We start from the raw sequence: 17905 nt of genomic DNA, 5'->3' as shown, positions 1-17905 counted from the left end.
CTGACCTGCACGTCTGGAAAATTGATCGCAGAAAGAGCTGCTCATGCTTCTTCCGGAGTCGCTTTAAAAACCATCATCCCACTTAGCAGCTCTCCGACTCATCTATTAACACATCACCATGTGCTTGATCAGACCGTAACACCAAAAGTGGCTTTTCCTCATCAAACATACAACTGCACAAGGCCTTTGAGAAATGAGAGTCAAGTAATCAGGTATCGGTGATCAAAGGAGATGGATCTAAAGTCAATAACATGGATAATGGTAAATGAGAAGATCACAGGCTTGGACTGACACTTTCACAGTGCTGGTGAGCAGCTAATAAGTTGATCTTTGACACATACATTGTTTTCATGGAACATGTCAATTTTTTCATAGTGGGATAAAGAGAAAGAGAGAAACCAGCTGTGGAATGCACCATCTCCTCAACAGAAAGTTTGCCCACCCAGCATTTGACAGCCAATTGTATGTCTATAGAAGACATGACATAATGCTGTTATTAAGTAAAATGGGCCACGTTTTGTAACACTTGAGCAAATTAGCTTGAACACAAAATGCTAATGATGCTTCTGCAGAGGATGACAGAGAAGAAGGGATTGAGAGAAGAAAAAAAAAAAGAGCTGGCTGCTGAGTCTGACCTTATAAAACTATGCTATTACATTAAACATATGGTGAATCTTGTAAAATCTCCATTTCAGCAACTATCTACAGAAGATATTATGTCGTCAGAACAGGCAACACCATGCTACATTGAGGATTAAACTGATCAACAATACTACCTAAATGTCCTAGAGACATGGGAACAATTGTTATTAGCTTTCCAACAATCGGTTTAGCTTGTTGTTGTTTTCAGTAAAAAACACATGAAATGTAATATTTACAATCTATACAGCAACATTTGGAAAAGCAAGTGCAGACTGTGGAAACAAGAGAAAGTGAAAAATAGTTTAAGCGTTCAAAAAATATGAGCAGAAAACATGATTTTGGATAACTTTGAACTCATGTTTAAGTTTTGTGCAATATAATTTTAAATGCGTTTTAAGTTTTGATTCATGCTTACTATTTTTTTTTATTTTGAGTCAGGCTTATTATTTATCGATCTGTGACCGCGTTGATATCAAGTCTGATAACTTTGCATTTTTCAGTTTTGTAGGATATATTTTTAAATGCATTTTTACATTTTTGATTCACTTGTTGTTATTTTTTTTAACACTTTTGATGGGAAATTGATCCCATAACTGACCTGCAAATTTGTGGAAATTTCACAAAAATTCAAATTTAATATAAAACTAACTTAAAATGAAATTGATTGCAGTGTTGGGACCTGAAATAGATGCTTTATTATTCCTGTTTTTAAGTTTAAAATTATTCTAAATGTTGAATGCATTTATAACATTATTTAATGATTTAATTACTATTTTTGATATTAATCCAAAACAGAGGCCATGGGGCTTATATCCTGTTGTCCAATGCATATTCAATGCAGAGTCCTAAATAATTTTACATGCTTAAAATTGTATGCGAGTAGACTATGTACTGTAGGTCAACCACACTTCTAGGCTCTAATGGTATGAAAATGTATCAATCATAATATGAAAATAATACATCAATGTAACAAGTTCAAACTCTGTGTCAAAGTTCTGAACTGGTGTTTCACAGATCCAAAAGCTTACACTCTGTAATGCATGATTTAAAAACATGTAAATAAATAAATAGGTAAAAAAATAATTTAACTGACACATCTGATTGATTCGGTAAACTTAACAATTTGCTAGGCTCATAAAACTCTCTTCAATCAGGGTGAGTGTTTCGTCAGTGTTCCACAAGGATCCCTTGGCACAGGGTGAGTCTAATGATTGGCTGACTGTCAGCCATCCAATGCACCAGTGATCAATTATTCAACAGAACTGCATGTTTTTGCCTCTCCCGACACTAAGGAATAGCTTTGCTATGCTGTTTATCACCATCTCTGTACATTGGCTGAAACAAAGGAACTCAATAAGTCACTAAAAGAGGATCTACAGTGAATAAAACACATAAATAGTATAAATACAACCTAAACCTTGACCATAAATGAGACATGCACCCTAGACAGTAAGAGAGAAGAGCACTCTTGGAAAAACCAGAGTTGACTGTCTGACCTAGTTAGCATATGAACACCCCCACAAGCGGACTGTACCACAATCAGAAACACAGGGGCAACTCAGGCCCCATAAAGAGCTTCACACAACATTTGAAATATAATTTTGTCTTATTTAAAGTCGCCATTTGTGCAGCTACTTATGCCTTATTTTTTTGTCAGATATATTCACAAATCATAGACAGATCCCTAAATTCAGAATTGGAAGTAACGTTTCTAGTGGGAGACGAAGTCTGTGATTTGCACACAATGTGCTCAAATTTCAAGCGGAGGGTTTTATTATAGGGTTGTGCTGCCTAATCTGAATGTAGGGAGGAGATAATTAGCCATCTTGCTCTGAAGACTGAGGGTATAAGATTGTGGATGCCATAGAGATGTGGTAACATTTTCACTCCATGATGATAGATACATTCTATATGCGTGTGTGTGTGTGTGTGTGTGTGTGTGTGTGTGTGTGTGTGTGTGTGTGTGTGTGTGTGTGTGTGTGTGTGTGTTAAAGACTTTAAGACCTTGAATATATATAGTGTATATATGTATACATATATTACACATTTATATTTTACACACACATTTACATTTTTCACATATATATCATAAACATTTTTTGTATTATATATTTATATATATATTAAATGTATGATATATGTGAAAAATGTAAATGCGTGTGTTATATATAGTGTTACAATAGTGTTTATTTTACCAAATTTAGGGATAACACCCAAGTTAGGTAAAATGTACACTCACCCTCTGAAGCAGAGGCCCCTGGGGGCTGGGGCCCTACAGGTGTTGGCGGTACAGGTCTCAGCCAGGGCTTCCCTGAAGTAAGGCTCGTCCTCACGACCCCAACATACTCCACAAAGGTGCCAGGGAAGTTGCCTTTTTCCTTAGTGCGTTCATTGGTGCCATGCAGCCAGCCCTTTGGGCACTTCTCGTCACCCTCCTGGAAATCGGACGTCAGCAGTGCCATCTTACTGACCGTGAGGAGATCGCCAGGCTGCAGAGAGATATCGTCACCCCTCTCCTGTTTGTACTCGAACAGTGCACGGTACTGGAAGCTGTCTGAGCTCATGATCTGTTATTTACATGAGCACAGATGGTTTTCGGTGTTTGAAGCTTGTTTAAAACTGACCTGGATGTAAGTTCTGGGTTTAAATCCTGAGTGCAAACTCACTTGGAAAGTCCTTGGGTTAAATCCTGAGAGCTCAGTGACATTTAGTTTCTTGTAAGGGTTAAAACTCGCAACAGCACCATATGTTAGGCAGAGGCCGTTATTGCGCAGTTCTAGATTTGGCCCATAAATAAAAAGCACAAATTTATTTGAAACGAATTCTAGCAGTCTGTGGCAAGATATAAAACAGGGTCAGAGAAATCAAAAACAGCCCCATGAAGTGAGGGATGAACAAGCGGGTGATGGTGCAGGACAGTGATAGCACAAATTTGGGGGGCACTGTGACCTGGAATCGGGACGTTGGGCTTTTCTGCAGCATTGGCACTAGTCCACATCTAGAAATGAAACATTTATTGAAGTAACCTCTCAGTCCATTAGCAGGTGTGGTCAGAAAGATATTAACATGGTCATTGCCAGTCTATTTATCAATTGACTGAGCAAGAGCCTTGGTCATCTTCTTGTTAAAGACCTTTAAACCTGAAAGCATTCATTTTACAGTTAGTTTCACAAATTCTAACTCAAATCAACTTGAATTTACAATCCTTGCATTAAAAGAGCAACTTTTGCATTTCAATTATAATAATGAAATAAACATGCATTGTTGGATTGTAGCTCAAATGCAAAAGCACTGTATTGCATGCACAGCATCACAACCTCTGTGTTAAACAGTCGCAGAGCAATACAATGTGAAATGACATGTAGGCTATGCCTGACTTACAGCGCGTGACTGGGACAGTGCCAACTTGTGTACAGCGTGCAGAAACTCGACTCGCGTGATATTGCTTACTAACTTACCTACTGCCGCACTTCCCCAAACTGCCCAAAATACAAGATGCACGTAGTCCAACACGAGAGGAACGAGCGAGAATTTATAGTCTGTTTAGTTAAAACATGCGTTTAAAATATATTCCCAAACAACCTGCGTAGCTGAGTCAGACATCCAGCCAGACTAGTGCTGTAGTACGGTTCAGCCCGAGTGACGTCAGAGACCACGCCTCCGCTGTCTGCTTATCACACCGTGGGACAAAGTTGGGAATTCGGATGTCCTCATGTAGCGGTCAGGATGTGAAGAACGCACTGCAGCGTGAAAATGTAGCGTCGTACTTTTCATTCGCCTAAACACATTGTCACAAGTTACATAATACTCGTCTGACGTATGTTCTTTAGACCAGGGTTTTTAACCTTTACAGACCCAAGAACACCAGCCACTCAGACCCCCAGTCTAAAAGCATTTCTACAAAATATAATAGTAATAATAATTGTTATTATTATTATTATTATTTGTGTTTATATATATATATATATATATATATATATATATATATATATATATATATATATATATATATATATATATATATATATATATATATATATATTTAGGCCAATGTTTTCAAGGTAAGACTTTATAATACATTCAATACATTCATGCATTCAAAAATGCTTCAGTTTTATTTTAGTTTTATTATAGATGTTGGTATAAGACATCTGCCATAATATTTTCTTTTAAAAAAAGAAAGAAAAAGAAGTAATTTTGTTGCCATTTGAAAAGAAAACAATAAAACCGGAAAAGTATTTCACAGAAAGGACCTCTATAGACCTCTTATGTTCAGGTCAAATGTAGTAGCACAATATCCATGATCTATTTTTCTTTTCCTTGAATTTTTTTTAAAACATTTGGTAAAAAAAATGTGTATACTCAAATGTGTTTAAAGTGCCCCATGCTATTTTAAAGATTCCTAATTTTGTTTTGGTGGTCTCCTACAACAGGTTTAGGCTACATGATGCATCAGAGGTAAAAAAAACACTTTCATTTTCTCATGATATACATTGCACATCACCACATTTTTCAATGATTCTCAAACGACTTGTCGAATGAATTAGTCCCTCTAAATCCCTCCTTTCCACGGACCACTCTGCTCTGATTGGCCAGACGGCTCAGTCTGAATTTCAGCTCAGGAAGCTTCCTCAGTCCTCCTAATTAAGTGATCGTACACACTGTAAATATGGTAATGATGACGTCGATTTTCACCATATCAATCCAACTGTAATGCAACTGTGATGCAACTGTAATTCCTCACTATCAGCAATAACAAGTGCATGTCCATCAACAAACCGATGTGTATATTTCTAATTTATTGCGGTGCACATGCGTTATTAGTCAAACAGCTTTTATTGTAACCAAGCCCATGCAGCGAATGAGTCGTTGAGGTGAAAGACCGCATCTGCAGAAGAAAATCAACGCCTACTTCATCATTGCAACTTTGGCCCCGCCCAAAGGATCCTAATGCTAGGAATTTGGTTATTTATTTCCAACAATGTGAATGTCCAACGCATTCTCATCCCAAGGTGTCATATACTGACGCTTTTGCCAAAGCGTCTACATCCGACGCACATGGCACCCTTTAGCGTCAATATAACACGCTTCGGTTATGGGTAGGTTTAGGTCTGGGGTAGTGTTAGGGTTAGACCACTAGGCAGCGCCATATATCCGCGTCTCATATTGACGCTAAAGGGTGCCATGTGCGTTGGATATAGACGCTTTGGCAAAAGCGTCAGTATATGACGCCTTGGGATGAGAACGGGCTGGAATGTCTCAGTTATTTGTAGCCTGTTCGGTACATTTCACAGTGGATTCTTTGGTAAATCGGGGGGGGGGGGGGGGGGGGGAGGGGGGTTGGGTTGTGTTGCAAAAGACACGCAAGCTCTTTCGCTCGCTTACCTCTCTGCCGTCGTGCGCTGTGCGCGGTTAGGACCTCGCCGTTAGGAGCTCAACACATCTGTCTCGCATGCACGCTCCCTCTAGATTACAGGATATTTTAACTAATTTGCGGTAAAACTAGTCGATCATGAATGGCTCAACTGGTAGATCTATTGATAAACTTATCTTTCAGGCATTTGACCGACCGGGTTGACACTTCAGCGTGAGAAATCGGGGGTGTGGCGTGAGAGCGTGAGAATTGGCTCAATTGCGTGAGTCTCACGCTGATTGCGTGAGAGTTGGCAGCCCTGATTTTGGATCAGGCTTTACAAACAGACTTTTATGATATGGACTTGACAGTAACTGTGCGAAAACGTACTCGGTTACTAATGTAACCTCGGTTCTCTCTAGAGAGGGAACGAGTACTGCGTACTATCTTACGCTATGGGGAAAACCTCTTTTCCTCGAGATATTGAAGCCAAAAATTATTCTTAATTTTGAATCAATGTAAAACGCGTTGCGACAGCATGCAGACATAGGCAAGGCGGCTCGCGTGCCTATTGGCTGACCTGTGGCAACAGCAGCAGCCTATCGAGAGAGGCCCTGTGTGACGTGATACCCAATGAGGATGCTTCGCGCCCATTTACGTCACGTCCCGCCAGAATAGGCGTGGCCTTGGCCTATAAATATAGCTTGACAGCCTGATACAAACTGGTTTTCATCGCTGAAGCGAACCAGAGCTGTTGTATGCACGGCAAGATACGCAGTACTCGTTCCCTCTCTAGAGAAAAAAGAGGTTACGTTAGTAACCGAGTACGTTCTCTTACGATAGTATCTCTCGTACTGCGTAATATCTTACGCTATGGGGAACACAATCCAACACGCCGTGCGTACTGGGATCCGACACCAAAGTCCCAAGGGCAGTAGCCCGGGGCTCATATAGTAAAAAATCACCATAAACTCACAGAGAGTCGGAGAAGAGAGGCTGCAAGCATCATTCCCCATGAAATAGCATCCTACAGGAGCTAGTTATGTTAGCAATGTTTCACGCAGACAAGGTGAACGTGTTCAGTCTGAACTGTGTGACAGTACGGGTTATTCAACACCCATGGAGCTGTTTTATCGATCAGTGAACGATACACAAGCAAAACTCAGCATTCTGCGCCGGCGCAGCGGGGCAGATAGTACTGAATTCTAGACCGACAGCAGCTTGGCCTGTAAGGCGGGAACCTCTAGGTTATAGAACCTTATAAATGTAGACGGCGAGGCCCAGCCTGCCGCCATACAGATATCTTGTAAGGAAATCCCGCTCGACCACGCCCACGACGAGGCCACGCCTCTCGTGGAGTGTGCTCTGACACCCAAAGAACACTGCAGGCCTTTAGAAGTGTAAGCCAGCGCTATGGCATCGACTATCCATCTGGATAGGCTCGGTTTTGATGCAGCCAGTCCCCTGGAGTGTCCGCCAAACAAAACAAAGAGTTGCTCGGTCTGTCTGAAGACAGACGAGCAGGACACGTAAGCTCTCAGTGCCCTGAAAGGGCAGAGGAGACTCGCATCCTCCTCCTCATCATGAACCGGGATGGCGCACAGGGAAATAACCTGGGCCCTGAATGGTGTGTTGAGGGATTTGGGCACGTACCCGTGCCTTGGTTTGAGTATGACTTTTGAGTCATTAGGCCCAAACTCCATACATGACGCGCTTACTGAAAGCGCTTGTAAGTCCCCTATGCGCTTCACTGAAGCGAGAGTCATAAGAAACACTGTTTTGAAAGACAGATGTCTCATGTCTGACAAATGGATTGGCTCGAATGGGGCACCTTTCATGGCTTCCAAAACCATAGAAAGGTCCCACACAGGGACTGAAGGGGGTCTGGGAGGATTCAGCCTCCGAGCTCCCCTGAGGAATCGCAAGACTAGGTCGTTTTTCACCAGTGACTGGCCAGACGTCGGTTTTGCAAACACCGCTATGGCCGCCACGTACACTTTGAGCGTGGAAGGGGTCCTGCCCTTATCCAGCAGCTCCTGAAGGAAGGAGAGTACTTCCGTAACCCCGCAGTCTACGGGTGAAAAGCCTTGAGCTTGACACCAGGCAGAGAACACCGACCATTTCGAGGAATTAAGCCGTCTAGTAGACGGGGCTCTGGCCTGCGAGATCGTATTTAACACTCCCCCCGGGAGGTTAGCGGGTACCCGTTGATGGCCCACGCATGTAGGAACCATAAATCCGGGCGAGGATGCCAAATCGAGGCCCTTTGCCTGAGAGAGGAGGTCTCTCCTCACCGGTATAGGCCACGGGGCAGTGCTGGTCAGCCACATCAGGACTGGGAACCAGATCTGGTTCGTCCAGAAAGGAGCCACGAGCAGCACTGGGCATCCGTTTTCCCTGATTCGTTCCAACACTTGAGGCAGGAGCGAAATGGGGGGGAAAGCATAGAGGGGGCAGCGGGGCCATACGTGGGCCAGCGCATCCCTGCTCTTGGAGAAGAAGTTCGGACAGTGAGCGTTTTCTTGGGACACGAACAGGTCCACCTGCGCTCTACCGAATGTCTCCCACAGCAGTTGGATCGTCTGCGGGTGCAGCGACCATTCCCCTGCTGGGACATTGTCCCTGGACAGTCTGTCTGGTCCCAGATTCAGGTAACCAGGCACATGCGCTGCTTTCAGTGAAAGCAGGTTGTGCTTAGCCCAGACCAGGAGGCGTTCCGTCAGCCTGTAAAGGTTTCGGGACCTGACGCCGCCCTGGCGATTTATGTATGCCACCACTGACATGTTGTCCGATCGGACCAAGACGTGGTAGCCTTTTATCTGGGGAAAAAAGCGCCGTAGCGCGTTGTCGACTGCCAACATTTCCAGACAGTTTATGTGTAGAAGCTTCTCCCGTTCTGACCACTGGCCAAAGAACGGTCTGCCCTCGAGCAGCGCTCCCCATCCCGAGGTGGAGGCGTCCGTGGACACCACCATCACACTCGAGGGAGTCCCCAGACTCATGCCTGACTGGTACCAGTCGGCTATTTTCCAAGGTTCCAGAGCCGCAACACATTTCATGTCGACCCTGAGGCGAAACAGACCAGAGGTCCACGCCCGGGGTGGAACTCGCGCTTTCAGCCATAACTTCAGTGGGCGCATGCGAAGCAGGCCCAGCTGAAGTACCGAAGATGCTGAGGCCATGAGGCCCAGCATTTTCTGAAACCTTTTGAGCGGGACTATAGTGCTGCGGCGGAAGGATCTCGCGGCACGCTGAATGTCCAATCCGCGCTCCGGCGACAGACGTGCTATCATAGATAGTGAGTCCAGCACTGTTCCCAGAAAATAAATTTCCTGGCTGGGAAACAGCGAACTTTTCGCCCAATTGACTGTGAGACCAGAGATGCTCGAGTAATGTGGTTCTGTGTTCTATGAGCTCTGATTGTGATCGAGCTAGAATCAGCCAATCGTCCAAGTAGTTCAAAACTCGCATGCCCTGAAGTCTCAGGGGTGCGAGAGCCATGCACTTCGTAAATGTACGGGGTGCTAGGGACAGGCCGAACGGTAGGACTGTGTATTGATATGCCTGGCCCTTGAAGGCGAATCTCAAGAATCGCCTGTGACATGACGCTATTTGTATTGGAAATAGGCGTCCTTCAGATCTATTGACATAAACCAGTCTTCCTGGCGAATTTGCGCAAGGATTTTCCTGGTTGTCAGCATTCTGAACTGGCGCTTCACAAGCACTCTGTTCAGCTGTCGTAGATCTAGAATGGGTCTGAGACCCCCGTCTTTTTTCGGTACCAGAAAATATATAGCCCCCCTTCGTTCTGAGCCTGAGATAAAGGCTCTATGGCCCCTTTGCTCAGTAGTTTCGCCATTTCGGCTCGAAGTAGATGAGATACTTCGTTGTCTACTGTGGTTTCGACTCGCGCCGTGTAACGGCGGGGACGTCGAGCGAACTGTAGCGAATAGCCTCTTTTAATAGTGTTCAACACCCATTCTGATACCCCGGGAAGCTTTGCCCACGCATCTGCGTGAATAGCTAGAGGTAGAATGAAAACCGGGCTCTGGCCGCGGCATAGTGATCAGCTTTTCTATGACAGATTGTGAAGAGAGATCGAGCGGGACAAACCCCGTGGGGTTGAGCGTGTCTGTGAGGGAATGCAGGCGCGGGACAGCGGGCACACTCACTGCACTGAGAACACCGTCGGCTTGTGCTGACTGAATGTGTGTTGGTTTCGTTTTTACAGAAACCGTGGGACATGTGGTGTGTAGTGTTTGTGGGCACTGAGACGTGGGCACATTCAGTATATTTAGCGCACAATCGACATGAGGCGATTTTGTTTGTGCGAGCCCTGCATTTTTGCGGGCTGTGTTTGTGTGTAGAAATGAGCACTGGGTTGTGGGCATTTTTATTACACTCATAACACCATCGGCTGTGGCCGGAATACCAGAAAATACACTGCTTATGTGATTTATCTGGGTCACGTGGAAACGGCATTTGTGTGCAGGCAAGCGGGCCGTGGTACCGGCTTGCTTACTGCAAAATACACTGGAACAGTCGCATTTTCTGACACTGAACGAGCAAAAAGTTTCGGTGCAAGTCCGACCACGGCGAGACTAAATTTTTATCTGCTGCGAGAGCCGGGATCAAACACGGGTCTCTCGCGCATAGGCTATGGGTTCCGCTACTGAGCCACAGGGGGGGGAACGACATTAGCTCGAGCAAATAAGAGAGTGTCATCACAGTTCGGCGTTTGTTTGCAGGTGTGCGTGTTATACAACAGGCTCATTGCTGCAATGTTGACATTTTCAGCCGCTCAAACTAAGAGGAGCTGAGAAATGTTTGAGAAATGGAGTCCGGCCTCAGCGGGACTAAAAACAGACTATTTCCTCATTTTGCCGGTGACGCATGCCCACGGGGGGTGGGGGCGGGGGCGGGGTAGCTTTCTTATAACGTAAAGAAAGCTAGCCGTGCGGTCTTGATGCTGGCCCGTTTCCCTGACGACTCGCGAACAGAAGGTGGGGGAGGTCCACAGAGCTCGCCCAATCCTCACTGTCCGACGCCAGGATAGAGCAGCTGGCCTTCTCTACAGATGCAGCTATCTCATCGCCATTAATGGCGGAAGCAGCGGCGCGCGGCGGCCGTTATCCGTCAGTGAGCGACTCGAGTGAAGCTGGTGAAGCTGGCGGGCGAACCGGCGAGCTTTCACAGGCTGGAAAAGGCTCGGGGACCCGCTGAGTACGGCGCTTTTACGGCGCGGCACTGTAGCGGGTGGAAGTGCAGTCTCGGAGAAGAATGCCAGGCGAGTCCTCAGAGTCACCATAGGCAATAGCTCGCAGTGAGGGCAACCCCTGTCGGCGAGCGCGAGAGCTGCATGATCCTCTCCCAGGCAGGAAATGCATATTTTCAGATGGCGGTCCCCGTCGCTGAGTGGGGCTCGCACGAGCCACAGGAGGATGGCATCTTTAAAAAGCCCTCTGGGGTCGGCGGTCTCGCCGGCGATACCAGCTCATTTTTTTCCTTATCAGTGCAAAAGAGACTCAAATTACTCTGTTGATTTTGATCTTACATATAAGTGTTGTACATCATTCGATCCTGTTAAGTTTGTATTTTTTTGTGGAACCTCACAAGAAAAACAAAGTGTTGTGCTTTTCGCCTAATAAAGAAAAATAAACATGATGCGTGTTCTGCGTTCTCTCTGTCAGTGAAGTCCATTCTGAAACGCGTCCGAAAAATGAACTGTAACTCTGCAAATACTCAATCAAACAGGTATACAGGCACACAGGCATGAAGCCTGAATTATCTTCTTTTAAATGAAGTAATTTATATAAAAATCAAATGTTCTCATTTTATGTAATCTGTACGAAAAGAGAGAGATGATAGTTGTTCTCGTCTCAGGTCATTAAAGTTAATTTGACCACGCCCACGGAGCGCGCGCTCTATTCAAACACAAATGCTCTGAGGCGATCCACGCCCACATCAGCTGGTCTGGATAACCCACCGAAAGAGACTCATATTTACGACGCTGTGAGGAATAATACTATCTTAATAATAATCCTGGAAAAAATTACCTCAGAAGTGCAGGTAGTTTCATTTGGAGGAGCAACGGATCCAGCTGAGGAATAGGTACATTCTTTATTTTCAAGTGCTTTGTTCTAATCGCGATATGGAATAGTGTCTGTAAACAAAAAGACTGTTTGAATATGAATCGCATTTTTGTGTGTGAATGAATGAACAGCTTTTACCTAACTATATTCCAATACTGAGATGAGTAAAAATCGACTGAAATATGTTGAAATAAAATATGTTTGTATAAGCAACGTATTAAAAAGACGCGGCTCTTTTAGATGTATAGACGTGTGAGTCACGGGGCGAACACACACACAGAGCAGAGTAAAGGATATATAGGAACGGCGGCTGAAGGCGGCGAGGTGAAGGCCAGCGGCTTCAGGCTCAAAGGCTCGTCCCGCAGAAGGCTTTTTCTCAGACGGCGCGGCTTCTCACTCTGGATCCAGCGTTGCAGTAGTGCTTCGCTGAAGAGATCAAGATCAGTTTGTATCAGCCTGTCGAGCTATATTTATAGGCCAAGGCCACGCCTATTCTGGCGGGACGTGACGTAAATGGGCGAGAAGCACCCCCATTGGGTATCACGTCATGCAGGGCCTCTCTCGATAGGCTGCTGCTGTTGCCACAGGTCAGCCAATAGGCACGCGAGCCGCCTTGCCTATGTCTGCATGCTGCTGTTTTACATTGATTCAAAATTAAGGATAATTTTTGGCTTCAATATCTTGAGGAAAAGAGGTTTTCCCCATAGCGTAAGATATTATGCAGTACGAGAGATACTCTCGTAAGAGAACATGTAAGTAACTGTGTTAATTCTAATGCCTGATCTGTGACCAATGATTTCTGATATGTAATGATTCATGTACAGTCAGATATTCTTTGTCTATGTGTCAGTAAATCAAACCAGAGACTAAACGGTCAACTTCACATTGTTTCTCTTAGTACAATGAAAATAATCTGTTAATTAAACTGTTAATTAAATTATATATAGAAAGCGATCAAAGAACGCTCCTTTTTGCAATCGCTGGAGCTATCAATCAAACAGCGCAAGTTTATCCCACTAAACATTGGACATGCAGATCATGTCTATATTGGGTCCGTCCGTCCATTCTTTATCTATCTGTTCGACCTCCATACTAGGTCCACTATTTGGACATCCAACCATGACCCAACTTGGCTGTCTTGTTGACGTTCAACATTTGACCTTTGAACTGGGTAATTTTTTTGGACCTCATTTGGACGTATATGACAGGTGCAGGAAATTTACATGATTAATATGCAATATTTTTTTATTTACAAATATCAACATTGTTGTTGTTATAAACATGATTAATACATATGAATACAGATTATTTATAATTATTTAAGATAATTTTCCAAAGACTCCATTTGATTGTCTCAGCAGCAGGTGATAACTGGAGACACATACAAAGGTGTAATGCTGTAGCTGAAACAGTAGACAATTGGCGCTTCCAATGGCAAGATCATGGGTTCAATTCCTAGGGAAAGCAAGAACTGATAGGAATGTAAATGTGTAATGCAATGTAAGTCACTTTGGATAAAAACGTCTGCCAAATGTAAATACATGGTACAGAAAACATGTCCTCCACCCTTTTGAAACATGGGACTACAGTTATAGAAGTTGTATAAAAAACAACGTCTAAAATTAGTCTAAATTTGATGTTGAAAAGACGTCCACAAACGACCACATTTGGTCCCACGGACCGACATTAGACGTGCAACATTAGACGTGCAATAGACATAGAAAAAAATATGTCGCCTGACGTTACAAAACAACCCCTTCAGTGGACCGAAATTGGACGTCCAAAAATTACATAGAAAAGACGTCACATTGCGCAGTGGGATTGACTGAGGTCTGGACTCTCACTAAAACTCCCATTATAACAAAGTCCCTTTGTCTATAGGTTATAATCAACAAATCTCTTATTTACATTGTGTTTGCACTGTTAGTTATGATTGAAGCATTTCTTAGTGTGCAGATATCGAGTTGTAAGGATGAGATCACTGCATTCATGCGCTCACCATGTCTGTGATTGGCCACGATCCTCATCACTGCAACCTTTCATACATGATCTAAATAGAATGCTAACCAACACTTTACACGATTAGTTAACAAATTAGAGCTGCAAAAGTAAAATGTGCTAAAAGTTTTTGAGAGAGTTCCACATGTAATACTAGCTATTTCATATGCAAAGATGTTAGCCAATCACAGCAGTGGGCATATACACTGAAGTCTCACAGCAGACACGCCCCTTAAAACAGAGCGATCAAATCAGATGGCTAAAATCAGGGTAGCAAAACTGCCTTTTATTTCTAAACTATAAAAAAAAAAATTGATGTGAAAATCATACTAACATTATAAGTGCACCCCAGGAAACATTGCAGAACAATAAAACAATGCAGTTCATGACCCCTTTAATAGACACAGTTTAAGGTAATAGTGGCCCACATCTGATTTCCAGAATAATTTCAGTAAGACAGTAATAACGTGAGTTAGCTGGAAACGTACACAATATAAAACACAAAATTACGTATTTTGAACTAACAGTAGAAAATATATACATCCATAATTATTCATAATTTGTGATTCTGAGGAGCAAGCTGGTCCAAATAAACTGGGTACTGACCCATCTATCAAGAGCAAGCGTTTTGTGAATCCCACGTTGAACTCCGAGATTCGAGAAGCAGTCGTCAGTAAAATGACGTGTTTGAGGGCGGGTCAAGTTTTTTGCATCATAGGCGGGCATTATGCAAATGTCTTATCTAGTGATGTAGAACCATCACGCAGTGGGATTCGAATTACAGACGACTCGTTTAGGCAGTTCATAGTCGACTCTTTCTTCTGGGAGACAATAATTTTATTTATCGTGCACTTTCAACTTTACAACTTTGTAGAACCTTTACATTCACAAACAGCTTAATTACACACTGCATGAAAGGGTGTTATTAAAAAAAAATGTATATGGACCATTTTACTTTCAATGATTGAGCCTCTAAGATTCTTTAAATCAAAATGTTAATGTTACATGTTTTACAAACATGTATGAAACCAACACAAACACAAATATTACAGTTTTTTTGAGATTGACAGTTAGTCACAAACCTCCTCTGTTAAAAAAAAAAGATTTCTTCTTTTCATAATTTCTGCCATCCCTATATTGCCTTAAAAAACAATGTAAAAGATGGTATAGTGTCTAAATATCTATCATATTATATTATTATATCTATCATTTATATCTATCATCAACTAAACTGTAAAATAAATAACCTTATAGTTCATAGGCCTGGTCTGTTTTAATGTTCTCATGCTGATTAATTTATCACATTCTGTACACAATTCATGTTTTTTTAGATATCAAACTCTCTGAAACATAGACAAATATTGAGCTTTTATATTAATATTAGAAGTCATTGCTTCTGGAATGCTACAGTAAACAGATCGGTCCAGGAAACAATACAATCTTTAAAATTAGTCTTCTACGGAAGTGATAATTGATGGGATTGTCATTTATTTTTTTCAACACTAAACCAAAGCAAGACTGTATTGTGATTAAGAACTTAATTAGAAATGGTAACATAATATATATATTTAAAGTGGGTCTAAGAGCCACATTAAATATATAGGTCCTGGTTATTCATTAGCACATATTTATCTCTTAAACAGTTGTTTGTCTATTCATTGCAGAGTCATTACAGTAACCTGGCTTCAAATTGTCATTGTCTACCCTTGGTGCTTGCAATACTTTTTAATTATCTGCCTTTGAATAATGTAGGTAATTTTAAAGGCCATAAGGTTGAAAGTATTCTGATACAAAAGACACCTAAACTCAGTGCATGAAAATGCAATACTGAAGACCAAGACCTTACGCAAATGCAACATGACAGAAATAATTTTTTTGGTGCAGAAACAGATAGAAAGTAATCATGAAAGCACTGAAAACATGCACACAATCTCTTGCATATGTTCTGATACTGGGATGGTTCGAAGGTAATAATAATAATAATGATGATAATAATAACAATAATAATAAGTGTGGTTTTTTTATTTTTTTATTTTTTTAGTTAGTTAGTTAGTTAGTTAGTTAGTTAGTTAGTTAGTTAGTTAGTTAGTTAGTTACCGGTAGTTAGTATTAGTATAATTATCAACTGGAGACAATGACAAATCAGCAAATCAGAACAACAAGAAAAAATGACCTAATGAAAATAGCAGCTCAACCCCTGGCCCTGACCGTCCAGTTGTTTCACAAATTACCTTAAAGGGGTCATATAATGCCATTTTTGTACAAGCTAATATGATTCTTTAGAGTCTAAATTAAAACTTTGTAATATACTTTAATTAAAAATTCTCATTAGTATTGTAAGAAAAAGTATTGTTATTTTACCTGGTCAAAAACAGCTCTGTTTTCAGCATGCCGTTTCAGTGCATATGACTTTAAATGATAATAAGCTTTGCTCACCCCGCCTCTCTGTTCTGTGTACACCATTTGTAACACAATAACCATAACGCGTTGTTCATTATAGACGTGGGATTATGAATTATATTGAGAACGTCGTACATAGAAAACATGCCGTAATGTACCCTGAGTGTAAACCTTAGACGCATTCATTGTGAAGCGTGCATCTAGCGATTTGCAAAGATTAATATAAATATTAAAGGTTAATAAAACGTTACACTCACTTCAGTTATTTTGGAGGTTCAGCAGGAACACGAATAGTTGGTACCGGTCCAGGAGCAGCTTAGCAAAACCAGCTTTATACTGACCCTCCTCGTTTATAAGCAGTCTGGTGTGTGAAATGATTCGCGCAAACATGAGAGCATTGACGTTGCTCGTGGGGAATATTCCCTTCGAAAACAAACTCAGCCACTGCGTCTTCAGTGGTTCGGATTTAGGAATATTAAAATGACTGCTGTGTTCGTTATTACACCCAAGAACAGAACACCACAATTGCTTAGACGCCATTCTGCTCATAGACAGTGCTCCAGCATATCAACAATGACCGCGCCGGTCCGCGCGGACTATGATTGACAGCTGGCTCACGAGCGAGGGCGGGTCTGTGTTGAAACCCGGCTGTCAATCAACAATCGCGGGAGGGGCGTCCGACCGTGTGACATCACAGGCTCGAACGGCTCGATTTGAGGCAGGGGAAAACATATAAGGAGATTAAAACAAAAACACTGGATGGATTTTTATCATTTTATGATGTTTGTGTACAGGCACTGCCAACACACATTTCAGTACAATCAACTTGTAAAAGTGCATGTACCATTATATGACCCCTTTAAGGATGTGCAGCTGCGGGCTCTCTTCTATAGCATGACATAGCTTGTGTAAAGACAGACACAGATTGTTTAGTTCTGTTATTAGCTTTTCTGAATTAACCTGGCATCTAGACTGAGATGCCCCCTTCAACACCCAATGACATGGAACACCATTTCCTTTTTAGTTGGTGACAGTTGAGCTAAAGGTAATAGCAATCTTCAGTCAGCATTTTTGCTGTTCATCTGACCAGCTTGTTTTCACTAGGAATAAATTAAATTTTATACAGAAGGGGAAGTGAAAGAATCAAACCACTTACAACATCATTCGGCCATATCTAACCTACATTTTAGCAATGTGGTTGTTTATTTAGTTTATTTTAGTTCTTACTCTGGTTTGATTTTGAAGTGGGATAATAGACCCTCTAAAAGCAATTCATTGTTTAGAAAAGCAGAAAATTACAAGTTTTAAACATAATGAAAAGTTGTCAATAAAGATGTGTTATATTGTCTTTCTACATTCCAATAGTAAGATTTGAATTTCTTAAGCATGCCAAAGTTATGGACCTGCATTTAATTTAGGG

General features: G+C 42.2%; 1 protein-coding gene across 1 annotated transcript in view; it reads right to left on the bottom strand.

Moving 5' to 3' along the window:
• The window catches only part of LOC130091381 (phosphatidylinositol 3-kinase regulatory subunit alpha-like), a 123583-nt gene extending 119169 nt beyond the window's left edge, over positions 1-4414 (bottom strand). Inside the window, exons 1-2 of the mRNA XM_056259237.1 lie at positions 4101-4414; positions 2882-3782 (exon numbers count right to left, since the gene is read on the bottom strand). Coding sequence (XP_056115212.1) covers positions 2882-3206 — 325 coding nt within the window. The 5' untranslated portion in view covers positions 3207-3782; positions 4101-4414. The remainder of the gene's footprint in view (positions 1-2881; positions 3783-4100) is intronic.
• Between the last annotated feature and the right edge of the window lie 13491 nt (positions 4415-17905).

The sequence above is a fragment of the Rhinichthys klamathensis genome, unplaced genomic scaffold (assembly GCF_029890125.1).
Source record: "Rhinichthys klamathensis goyatoka isolate OS25496 unplaced genomic scaffold, OSU_Roscu_1.1 h1tg000007l_1, whole genome shotgun sequence".
Taxonomy (NCBI): domain Eukaryota; kingdom Metazoa; phylum Chordata; class Actinopteri; order Cypriniformes; family Leuciscidae; genus Rhinichthys; species Rhinichthys klamathensis.
Note: the sequence above shows the minus strand (reverse complement) of the source record. Positions and strands in the feature narration are given on the sequence as shown.